General features: G+C 38.3%; 1 protein-coding gene across 1 annotated transcript in view; it reads right to left on the bottom strand.

Annotated features, from left to right (window-relative positions):
• Positions 1-938: 938 nt before the first annotated feature.
• The window catches only part of RpS3 (ribosomal protein S3), a 54,967-nt gene continuing 42,441 nt past the window's right edge, over positions 939-13,464 (bottom strand). The window contains exons 4-5 of the mRNA XM_090379914.1: positions 12,825-13,012; positions 939-1,160 (exon numbers count right to left, since the gene is read on the bottom strand). Coding sequence (XP_090236040.1) covers positions 982-1,160; positions 12,825-13,012 — 367 coding nt within the window. The 3' untranslated portion in view covers positions 939-981. The remainder of the gene's footprint in view (positions 1,161-12,824; positions 13,013-13,464) is intronic.

The following is a 13,464-nucleotide window of genomic DNA, read 5'->3' as shown; positions in this document are numbered from 1 at the left end:
ACATCAGTTATGACATCTTGTAACTGGGTTGTTTTTATCTTTAATTAGCAGTACTTTTCCATTGGAGAAGGGACTTATTTAGAATGCAATACTGGCGACCAATCATAGCACAATGAGATACTTTTCACATAACTTTTTATGCTTTCATACTTGAATTTGTGGGTGTCCATAAATGTTTCCAACTGATATTTTTTTGTTCAGAATTACTTCAAGCTACACACCAGCTGAAAGATCAATTCAATAAGTTTCATGGAGGTACAAAGTCATTGGTAAAAGTTCAATGTGGGCACCATGAGTAACTAATATCATAGCAACATTCAATCTCCTGCCACATGCTGTGCTTCATTTTGCAAAATTTTACCAAAGGGCTGTGATCCATGCCTTCAGCTTCTGCTTCAGTTGGTCCCTGGATTTCAACGGCTGCAACATATGTAATCAATATGGGTGGGGTTGAAGGACTTCCCAACTGTTTTTGTTGCATTAAGTCCTCTACTGGCACAACGTAAACAGACATTTGTCGAATGGCTTCAAAGCTCACTGATGGTCTGCTAGCACTTCTGTTTACACACACAGCCTCAGTAACAGAATGCTCGTACCAAGCACGAATTGGTTTACTCAGAGGAGCCTTCCTGTACTCTCGTTGAAAGTGCCACTGCACTGTAACAGCAGATTTTGTTGCATGAAATGCCAACACACGAATGCTTTCTCTGACCCGGTTGTGATTTTGCCATTATGATGAATGTAGTGCTGCATAGTGTGTAGAATGCAAAACTGGCAGCCAAGCGCCAATTTTAATAAAACTTATTGATCTTTCAAGCTGGTATGCATTTTCTGAGTGTAGTTTGAAGTAATTCTGAATAAAAAAATATCAAAATCATACATCATTTACAGACACCTTTACTTAACGTTAACTTTATTATAAAAGTAATAAACCAAGGCAGTTTTTTCCCCCAATTTATTTTTCAAACAGGTATTAAATTTTTAGGCCTGGCCAGGAACAGGTTGTTTCTCTCCTCCTTTCTGTTCACTGTAAGGTTGAGCAGGAAGTGTTTCTTCTTTTGGTTCAACGATGCTGACATTATCAGGCAAGGGATTCTTAGGTCCAGTTTTTCCATTTGGATCCCAAGGAAGCATAATCTTTACTTTAATTCCTAAAACACCTGAAAAAAAAAAAACTTTTTGTAGGCTACAATGTAAAATTTGAGCAAATTTTCAATAACAGAAAAATACATTGTCCTACCATTAAAATCCAGACACCCCTCCATTGATAGCTAGTCACATCCAACCCAAGCACCATGTGCCAGACACTATAAATATCTCATAGGCCTTCAAGGAGAAAGCAATACAACTATGAATGAAAATGGCACAATCTGCAGAGTTAAGACCTCCAGTGCAGAATGACAATAGGGAAAGGTGCTGCATAAACAACGTCTGTATGTGACATTTTACACAACCACTGCAGATCCCCTGTTGACAAAGGATTATGAGAGTGGAAAATGAAAGCAGACTGGTATTGAAACTAACAATCATGAAACGCCCCAAAAAACCTGATATGGATTACCAGCCATGCAACAAACCACTAACCAACCTAATGCCAGACACTTTCTAGCTAAGTATAAAGTCCAGCGGTTCTTAGACTAGACCAATGGAAAGCTGTGCTTTAAAGTTAGCATTAGCAGAGGCATTTGATGCAAGAAAGCAAGCTTATGCAGCATCAGCCAAAAAAAAAAAAAAAAACCACTTCCACTTCATCCCTCTGTTCGTTCAAAATACCTGTCCAGCTCAGCCTTAAACTTATTTAGGCTATCAGCCTCCACCACAAGGGATGGAAGTCTGTTCCACCAACCAACCACCCGCTGGCTAAAGGCAAATTTCCGCACGTCTATCCTACATCTGTCTTTCCTCAATTTGAATTTATGCCCTCTCAGGTGATTATTCTGAGCAAGAGGAAGAATCCCATCAGCATTGAGAATGCTCAAACCATTCAAGGCTTTGTACACCTCTATCAGATCACCTCGCTGCTGCCTAGTCTCCAGACACTGTAATTCGCAAAACTTAAGCCTTTCTTCGTAAGAGCACCCCTTTGTTCCATTCACTAATCTTGTTGCCCTTCTCTGTACTCGTTCCAGCAGCTCTACATCCTTCTTGAAATGAGGTCTCCAGGCCTGTATACAGTACTCTAGGTGTGGCCTGACCATTGCCTTATACAATGGAATAATCACCTCCTTATCCCTGCTGGAAAAATTCCTGTATATCATTGACAATACTCCATGAGCTACTCTTGCAGCCCGTCTGCACTGCTCAGAGAACTTCATATCTGCCTGCACAACCACCTCCAAGTCCCTTTCATTCTCTACCACTGTCACTGTAGTACCACAGAGTTGATACATTGCTCTGGGGTTGCTGCTTCCCATGTGTAGTACTTTACATTTGTCAATGTTAAACTTCATTTGCCACCTCTCAGCCCATCTGCTCAACCTTTCCAGATCCTGTTGCAGCAGCATAGTGTCAGTAGTGTCCTTGACAACCCTGCCAACCTTTGTAACGTCTGCAAACTTGGACATTAAGCTTGATATACCATCATCAATATCATTTATAAATACAGAAAACAATAATGGAGCCAACACTGAGCCCTGAGGGACTCCACTAATAACATTAGTCCACGATGAGCAGTGTCCATTGATTACCACTATCTGTCTTCTCCCCCTCAACCACCCCTTTATCCATAGCAGCAATTTGCCTCCAATGTCACACTGTTCCAATTTGTGTAGCAGTCTTCCATGTGCAACAGTATCAAAAGCCTTTCTAAGATCCAAGTATATAATATCAAAGTTATTCCCTGCATCCAGTTCTTTTGTGACTGCATCATAGTACAGTCGGTCCTCGTATAACACGTGTTTGCATTACACGAATTCGATCATACACGATTTATAAATAGGGGAACGTTATCTTATATAACACGAACCGAATTTGCTTATACACGATTCGCCTTTGTGTTTACAAGAAATGGCAGTCGAATGCGGAATCACCCCAACTGAACGCAACACGATAGGAACGAAGAAGATTCTGAAAATGTATTTATGTGTTTTATATCAGTGAAGGGGAAACACATTTCACCATAATAATGTAAAAACCAACAATTCCAGCTATCGATATAATCGCAAATGCAATTAGATGGAGTTTACTACCAGTTTATAACAGATTCCACTAGCATAAACGCAACTGGAAATTGTTTTTATTGTTTTATGGTAGTAACCCCCAGAAATGTGCTTTAGTAAAATGTGAGGTGTTAATAGTGTATCTCGGCCTTTACGGTGTTGTTTATTCAGTTGCTACACGCGCGCAGCTTTGTTTATGTGTATCAAGCGTGCCTCCTCGTTTTGTAATTGCGCTTTATTCCCTAAAAATTAGTAAAATACTTAAAAGGTGTGAAAAGGAAGCGTCCTGGCTAAGACACTGCAGATTCAGAGAGAAAAAAAAAGAAGCAATATCGATAAACAGAGGCAGACTGGATCAAAAATTCTTACCTGGGAAAATTTGTAGTGGCCTCATACTACGGTTTATGGCCAAAATCACACCGGCCTCCGGCCCACCGTGGTTTCCCCCGTAAGGCTTATGGCCAGTCCGCTTCTGTCGATAGAGAAAAAATATGAAATTTTGAAACGCTTTGAGCGAAATGAAAGACCATGTGATATTGCACGTGCTACAGAACTAAATGAGGCAACACGGAGAATTACAAAGAATGCAGAGAAAATAAAAACAACTTTCATAGCGGGAACAACTCAAAGTGTAATTAAAATCCATTAGATTAAGACACAAAGAATTGGAAGAGATGGAACGGCTGTCATCTCTTTGGATAGAAAATCAAACAAAAAGCAAGTTTGCTTACGATAGAAGCAAAAGCATTAGCAATATTTTATTACGACTATTTTATTTAATATAATAAATTTTTTACGAATAAAATATGTATTTTATCCGTAAAAAATATTTTTTAGTATTAAAAAATACTAAAAATACTTTATTATAATATAATATTTTTATTACGTATTTTAATCGTTATAAAATACGTAAGTATTTTATAACAATTAAAATTACCCAATTATTTATTGTGTTTGGTAATGTTTTGGTTCCAAATGTGTGTTCAATCTTGGGTGGACGGCACCTAACCCCACTTTTCCCATAGGGCCTGTTGTTTATATTGCACGATTTTGCATTGCACGAGGGTTTCTAGGAACGCAACTATCGTGCTATACGAGGACAGACTGTACCCAATCAAGTTGGTCAGGCAAGACTTCCCCTTAACAAAACCATGCTGTGTCTGAGCTATAACTGAAGTCTTGTCTAAATGATCCTGCAGTGCTTCTTTAACCAGTGCCTCCATTAATTTTCCTGGAACAGAAGTTAAGCTCACAGGTCTATAATTACTTGTGTCAGCCTTTGATCCTCCTTTGTGAATTGGGGTCACATTTGCACATTTCCAGTCTATGGGTACCTCCCCTGAGTCCAAGGAAGCTCTCATAATTATGGCTAAGGGTTTGCTTACTTCCTTTGCTGCCTCCTTTAATATAACTGGATAGATCCCATCCACCCCAGGTGCCTTTCTTGTGTTTATCTTCAACAGTTTCTCCTCCACTTTACTCCCAGTTATTTCAAGATTCTGTAGTTTACTGCTAGAGTTGAATGCACCTCTGGCATTCCCCTCGCTGAATAACTTCTCATGTGTGAATGTCGATGCAAAATATTCATTTAGTTTGTTGGCTACCTGAGCAGGATCATCAACACTTGACCCATCAATATCGAGTGGACAAATCTGATTCATCCCCTTCCTTCTAGAGTTTACATAAGTAAAGAACTCTTTGCTTGTATAAAGGAAGATTGTTCCAGAAAAGTTGGTTCTGTGAGTTTGAAGTTGGACAGTAAAAGGATGCTGACTGGTCGTGGCATGTATTCGAACTGCTTTGAAATAGAGTGCAGGAATTATAGAAGCCAATGTCAGAAGAACTGTGCCCATGGAAGTATCTATAGAAAAGGCATCCAGCAAAAACAGAACGTCTATGAGACAGAATGAAGAGAGACTGTTAGAGATAAGTCCTTAATTACCCTAACTGCCCTCTTTTGAATGGGGGGGGAGGGGGAGAGAGAGAGAGAGAGAGAGAGAGAGAGCGCGCGAGAGAGCGATTTTGGGGCACTACCCCAGATTTGGGAACAATATTCCACGGTGGGGCAGATGTGATTTTTACAGCGTGAACAGCTGTTTGGAAGGAAAGTAATGCGGATAGTGAAAGAGAATGCCAGGTTTTTTAGATGCACATGCCATCAGCACATTACAATATTTGTAATGTGCTGATGAACAGAGAGATTAGAAGTAATGAGTAATCGCCAAAACAGATATATGATGTAGTCCAGAAATTGCAGTGTCATCGAAGATAAGAAAAAAGCAGAAGATTCCTTTTTGTGAGATATAAGGCAGAACGGACTTTTAGAAGGATTGAAATCAACTAAGTTATCTCTGCACCACTGGAGAATTACGTGGAGATAGACTTTTAGGGAATTGGTAGTGGATATATGAGAAGGGCACAGTTTCTCACTCTGGAAAGTTGAATGCAATGTGCTATCATCAGCAAACCTATGGATAGGATTTCCGGTCAATGGAAGGTCATTAATATAAAAGAGGAAAGGTGCAAGAGAAAGTTTGTTTGTTATTTGGTTTTTAGGAGCATTAGCAACTAAGGCCATATTGCTCAGGGATATGCGGTGGTCATTCCCTGACCTTTCCGCATCCTCCGTATTTGGTGGTGACGGGCTCGAACCCCGGTCTAATCAAGAAGCGTGTGCTATGCACTGCTGCTCTGCTCCTGCCCACCTGGCTACAGAGGCAACCGCAGGAGAAAGAACTGAACTTGAAGGAACACTACCATTAGTGGAGAAGTTAGAATACAGTCATCTACCATCACCTGCAGTGAGTGGTCAGAGAAAACTGGATACCTGATTACAAAAAAAAAAAAAAAAACCCAGTTGGCAAACCACACAATATGGAAGCTTATTTAGAGGTTGTTGTTGTTATTGTTATTTGGTTTTTTGGAGCATTAGCAACTAAGGCCATATTGCTCCAGGAATATGCGGTGGTCATTCCCTGACCTTTCCGCATCCTCCGTATTTGGTGGTGACTGGCTCGAACCCTGATCTAATCAAGAAGCGTGTGCTATGCACTGCTGCTCCTTCCCACCTGGCTACAGAGGTGCCTCTTATTTAGAGGACCTTTATGCCAAGCGTGATCAAAAGCCTTTGAAATGTCAAGATCAAATACTCAGGTTGACCAAAATTTTCCATCGAATTTGTCAGTAGATGGGTAACATAAGCAAGAATATCATCAGGGGGATTGACACTGATGGAATCCATACTAGCGATTGTTGATCAAATGGAAAGTTTCTAGATAGTTTAGGACCAGGGGTCGATAGAAAAATAAGATGCCATTGTACGGGTAATATTCACTTCAGTCAACTTGGATTACCTCCACCCTGAATGACAACGCAATTAAGAGTGAATCGTGGGAACAGTGACATGAATAGGATCTGTAAGATGGAGCAAGGTCATGAAATAGTATGGAGGCCAAAATGACGTATTTACCAATAAACGGATGTCAGTGGTTCCAAGCTGGCAGGCGCGAGCGAGATTGCAACATGTGTGCGGTTGCTTATTTACTTATACTTACACGTATTCGATCCCAGTCTCATTTTTACGCATCGACATACAAGTGAACGTTAATGTTCTAAAATTCATCAACATACATATAATTCAATCGTTATTCATTCATGAACTAAACTTCTCTATGTTGAAAAGTTCAGCAGGACTGGTAGTTTTGTACATCCTATAGAAGTACATGAGTAGGTATATCATTTAGACTTATTACTTTTGCTTACTGACTTCAATTTTACTTATTTCGTTACAACCCCAAGTACCCACAATTGCAGCTTCAGATTATAAAAAGAAATGCAGACAATATTCATAAGAATATTTTAAACGCTGGTTTATTGCTTCATTAACAAACAAAACTATGCCTATGTGTCTTATTTGTGAAAAAACATTTAGTAACGATGCAATGAAACCAGCAAAAATGAAATATCATCTTCAAAGACTCCATCCCGATAAGAAAGATAAAGATCTAGACTTTTTTAAAGAACTGAAAGAGAAATACACACATTGACCAACTATAAAATCATTTATGAAAGCACCTGCCGAAGCTGACAATAAACAAGGATTAACAGCCTCCAACAATATTTCTTTTAATATAGCAAAAAAGGAAAACCATATACAATTGCAGAGGACTGTTATACCTGCAATTAAAGAAGTAATTGAAACCACAATGAAAAAAGATTCTGGCCCTGTTTTAAAATGCTTACCACTGAGTGCGAATATACCGTGAAGTGGCTGAAGATGTAGAAAAAAAAACTGTAGTATCAGAACTAAAACATAATAAGTTCTCCATCCAACTCGATGAATCTACATTCGATAGTTCTATTCTTATGGCTTATGTAAGATATTATAGTAAAAAAGTGAAGTCATTATCGACCCACTGCAGAATGGAAGCCTCCTCAACAATTTCATGGTGTGGGAAATGGACCATAATCTGCCAAACTGGTCCAGTGCGGGTTGGCAGATCGACCGTATTCAGCAGTCAGCGGCTTGAACCCCGGTCTACTCAAAGAGCATGTGCTACTGCACTCCCGCTCCTGACCACTCGGTAAAACCAAACATCAAATTATTGACAAATTTTTATTTGCAAAATATCTTGAAAGTGATGAACGGGGTTGACAATTTTTCAGCAATTGGAGGAATATTTAAATAAGTATGATATTCCATTTACTAATATAACAGCAGTAGCCACAGATGGCACACCTGCAATGGTTGGCTGTTATCCAGGTTTCGCTGCCTTTCTGAAAGAAAACGTTCAAAGTGTACGTACTATTCACACTGTGTTGCACCAAAACCATTTGGTGGCAAAAACTCTCAGTGACAAACTGCATGATACTCTAAGAGTGTGTATTAAAAATATTAATCAAATTAGAGCTCATCCTCTTAAATCGTGATTGTTCGCCAAACTTTGTGAAAAAAATTGACGTATCAAACCAATTACTCTTGCATACTGCAGTAAGATTGTTGTCTAGAGGTGCAAGTCTACAAAGATTTGTTGAGTTGTTTGACTCACCCCTAGAGTTTCTTACAGATGTTAATTTGTTTTTGAGTGATGAACTGAAGAGAAATAAGAATCATATTTTCTACTTGGCAGAATTATTTTCAAAGTTTAATGACATACAGACCAGTCTACAAGGTAAAGATGTCACAATTATTCAAGCTCGGATTCTTTTAGGTTTCCAAGCTAAATTGGCCTTATTTAAATCATCATTATTACGAAAAGATTTCCAGTACTTTTCGAATCTACGGCAATTGAAGTAAAAGATGAAGACTTAGAAATATATACAAAACATCTTCAAAATTTGAGCGATGATTTTAAATTGCGCTTTGCAGATTTTGAAAACATGCACATGTGGGATTATCACGCCATTTTTTGCAGATATTGAAAACATCAAATGTAACTTACAAGATGAACTTAGTGAATTGTCAGTTGATCTTGAAGCTAAGACGCTTTTTAAAAATAGGACTTTTGGACGAATATAAATGTAGAAAAATATCCAAAAACTTTCTGAAGTACTGCCCTTTTTGCTTCCATTTCCAAGCTTGTACATAGTTGAAGCTGGTTTCAGCCATGTTAATTCCATTTTAACAAAATGAAGAAATAAGCTAGATATAGAATTCTGTGGCAATTTAAGGCTAAAACTTACTAATTTTGAACCCAACATTGCTAATCTTGTCAAGAGTCACAAAGCACTTCACATTGACAATGTTAGTAAACTGTATACTGTTAATAAGTCTTATTTTCATATATATATAAGGAAGACGGTATTATTGTTATCTAAATTAAATTTTATATATTATTTATCCCTCTTATCAAATATGTAATGTTAAGAAGGATGTCAAAAACAAAAACGTATCCCTTTGCCGTTAAGCCAATATAATATATACTATATTATACATACAATAAACACTAACTATAAAATAAACAATCTAAAAACTCACATAATCATCTTTTTGCTTGTTCTATTATAATTACATAATAGTAAAATAGAGGGGGGGATCGATAAAAAGTCAAGAAACTCTTGAAGGGGTCGAAGGTCAAAGAAGTTTGGCAAACCCCGGTTTAGGAGTTGGCGGTTAATTGATTTCTCCATTATTTTAGAAAGAGTAGAAGTAATTGCAATGGGATGATAAAAGGAGGGATTTGCCACCCTTTTTAGGAATACTAGCAAATTTCCAAGCTGAAGGAAAAACACCTTTGGAATAAGGAAGTGTAAAAAGGCAACACAGAACAGGAGTAGGTTCAGGAGCACAGGTTTTGAGAACAAGTGGATAAGTACTGTCAGGACATGGATCTTTTTTAGCATCGAATTCATCAAAATCCTTCTGACATCCTTTTGATTGAAGATCACAGGAGGCATTGAATGGAGGGAAGTGGTTTACCAAGATCATTCATACACGATTTGGAAGAAAAATCAGATGCTAGCAGGTTGGCTTTATCCCTGGCTGAAGTGGCAATAGAACCATCTGGTTTTGACAAAAGTGGGAACAGAGATGGGCAAGAGTTATGGCCAATAGCTTTGTCAAGAGAAAAGAATGCTCGGCTACCATATGTACAAGAAGCAAGTTTATTACTCTTAACCTGTTTGAAATCTAGTCTGGCCTGATTAATAACTGCTTTACAATTTTGTGAGCTTTGGTGTAGGCAGAAAATTAACTTGAATATTTGGATATGAGCAATTACAATGTGTAACATTCTTCTCTTGCACATTTATTGGAAAACCAACGTTTAGATAAATGATGAGATTTTAAGGTAGTGTGTGGAATTCCATCCCTACAAAATTAATTTCGCTGACATGACCTGAAAAATGTTTACATCAGAAATTTTGAAACAGTAATTCGATCAAGGAAGGAAAAAAAAAAAAAAAAATCTCACAAATCATCCCATTTTACATTCTTGTAATACCAAACAACATGAGGTTGGAAACTGCAATGAGAGAAAGGCTCCACTGGAGAAGAGACCACCACCAAGTTGTAATCTGAGGTGCCTAGAGACTCACTTTGACCGTGTACTTGGGTTGGTTGTGAGAAAAAGATCAAGTTGGGATTGTTTGTTTGTTATTTGGTTTTTAGGAGCATTAGCAACTAAGGCCATATTGCTCCGGGATATGCGGTGGTCATTCCCTGACCTTTCCGCATCCTCCGTATTTGGTGGTGACGGGCTCGAACCCCGGTCTAATCAAGAAGCGTGTGCTACGCACTGCTGCTCCTTCCCACCTGGCTACGGAGGTGCCTATTGGGATTGTCTGGTATTCTGGTAGGTAAATGAACAATCCATGCAAGGTCATTAGTAATTGCAAAAACCTTAGCATTTCGACAAGTTGGGTTTGTGTGACTAGAAAACAGAAGCCAGCTAAAGTTGTGAACATTAAAATCGCAAAGGAAAATGACCTCCCTGTTAGGAAAATTAGACTGGAGAAAGTCAAGAGAGGAAGTGAAAGAGTTCCAAGTGATTAGTGAAACTGGTAGAATGATACAGGCAACAGATGAATTTAAGCCAGAGAAGATCGAAAAGAGGAGATTCCAAATTACCAAGTCTCTGACAAGGAACATCAGGACATATGCGCAAGTCCCACTTTTGAAGTGAAAAGAGTCATATATCAAATAATTTTAACAATTCAGATGATCAGTAGGTGACTCAATCGATAACTAAAATTCTGTCAGAAAAATGTACACTGGGTTTGGCAGACTATAAGTGGAAATGGACATCACTGAGATTAAAACTGAGACCACATATATTTGTAAAATGAAAGAGGAAGTGTTTGAGAGGTTTAGAGCTTTTCACAGATATAGAAGAACTCTTTATTATATACAGAAAGCACATTGCTGTATACAACACCCTTCACGGCTACAAGCCAGGGGTTCACTGTATTAGTTTGACAATTCATGGTGTATACAATAACAAGAAAAATGTGTGTGTGGGAGGGGGGGGGAGGCATGTTTTATGAAGTAATGAATTTTTGGATGTAGCACCCACATGTTAAGAATATAGCCAGCTCCTTGACAAAGCATGGTCTCGACAATGCCCTCTGCATATGCACTACTCGGACTCCCTCCAACAGAGTAGAAGCAGCAAGATTATACACTAGGTAATCCCTGAAGCCTCCTAGAGTTACTAATAGGTTGGTCTGGTGTACTAACTAGCAGCCGGCCTGTGCACACCGTTTCAGAGCTGTACCCTCAAAATGTAATGAAGATTGGATCTTGCCATGGTGTCCATCAAAACTTCAAAAGATATCAATCTTACTGCATGATGGAAGAGGTAGGGGAGGGTTTACCAGAGCTTTGTCCTTGAGGCTAAACATTGGATCTAACACTTCCACCCTCCAAGAAGCAAAGTGGCGGTATTTCACTGGTTGATGAGTCATCTACCACCTAGCGTTGTCTGGTGACAGAGGAGTGGCATTTTCTCTGTGTGGTGTGGGTGCCACAACTCTACCCCTATTAGTAACCCAGGGTATAACCCCCATGTGCAAGTCCGCAAATACAGCACCTGGGTGGTCATTGTGTGCAGTATGCTGTATTTCAGGACTTGCACATAAGGAGATATACCCTGGGTTACTAACAGTCTCACCATTGTGAAGGCCCAAGCAGAGGATTTCGCTGTCACAGACTGACCAGACTTTGCCAAAATTAGGTCTACTGATTTGAGTGTCACTGCATTTTAAGAAAGACTCCCAGGTAGCAAGCACAGCTTGGCATATATGAGAATGTTTGCAACATCCTCAAAGCTATACAAGTGATGAACTTATAATTCATATAGGAAATTGCATACAGCAACTTCTGCCTAAGCCACGCTATCCTCAGATAAGGTATTCAAAGTGCAGGCAACCATTAAGGCAAGAATTAAACTGACAAAATAATACATTAAGCAGTTACCAAAGCTTTATCTCTATTTAAAAATTTAAGTTTACAAGACACTGAAAAAAAAAAAAAAATGTAATTTAGTAGAATTAAATGTTAAAGAAAATAATTTCATATCCAAATTTAATTCCATAACCTGACAATATAATTTGAGAGCTAAGTGACACACACCTGCTCTCTGTGACTGCCAACTGTCTGCTGTTGTAATAAACATCTGAAATAGAGGAGATAGTGTCGTAACAGAAATGTTAAACATTTCTATTAGATACTTTTTATGTATAAAATTTTGTGAACCGTGGAAAGTCATCTATCCTTCAATGATAGATGACTTTCCACAGTTAATTTTTAATACAATTGCACTTCGTATTTTCCCATTGCTTTGCCAGCGTAATCTTTAACATTTTTTCAAAGAAAAATACAACAGCAGTATCAGTTGCATTCACTAAGTGTATATATTTGTTTGTTTGTTATTTGGTTTTTAGGAGCATTAGCAACTAAGGCCATATTGCTCCGGGAATATGCGGTGGTCATTCCCTGACCTTTCCGCATCCTCCGTATTTGGTGGTTCGAGCCCGTCACCACCAAATACAGAGGATGCAGTGGTGACTGGCTCAAATCCCGGTCTAATCAAGAAGCGTGTGCTACGCACTGCTGCTCCTTCCCACCTGGCTACAGAGGCGCCTAAGTGTATATAGAGTTAGCTTATGTGCATAGAGGGAAAATTTTAAAATTAAGGTCTTTTTAAAAAATTCATGCTTAATATTTACCTTGCCTAAGAAGAACATGACGTACAGCTGTGTCTACATAATCATTTGTTGGTTCTCCACTATGAATCATAAGACCATCAACAAACTTCATAGACTTTGCTCGCTGACCACGCAGTTTACCCGAAACAACTACCTCACATCCCTTGGCTCCACTTTCCATTATAAATCTCAAAACACCATAACAAGCCCTGCAATTATTTTACAGAAATAAGAAACAAGAACAGAAAAAAAAAAAAAAAAAAACACACACACACACACACACATATATATATAAATATAAAATAAAATAAATTAAAAGATTGCCTCAAACTAATGTTGCATCTTCATATTTGATCTTTAAGGACACACTTGCATTTAATAGCAGATAGACCATTAAACCATGCAATGTTAATCTGGAAAACAACTGTGATGGAACTGTTTTTTACATTACCTATGTTTTATGATAATAAATAATAGTAATAAAACATTAAACACTTTCACCAACTGAATGAGTTTTTTTTTTTTTTTTTTTTTTTACAGTTTGCAATTTTGCAGGAGAGTAAATGAAGCATGCAATGGTTCTGATGTAATAGCTATTTTGGCAAGTCTTCCTAAAAGCTTATTCAATTCATGTATTTTTATATGGAAAAAATTCAGGTCT

The sequence above is a fragment of the Mastigoproctus giganteus genome, chromosome 8, assembly GCF_048544385.1.
Source record: "Mastigoproctus giganteus isolate SK-2022 chromosome 8, ASM4854438v1, whole genome shotgun sequence".
Lineage (NCBI taxonomy): Eukaryota > Metazoa > Arthropoda > Arachnida > Uropygi > Thelyphonidae > Mastigoproctus > Mastigoproctus giganteus.
This window is presented reverse-complemented; position numbering and strand designations above follow the sequence as displayed.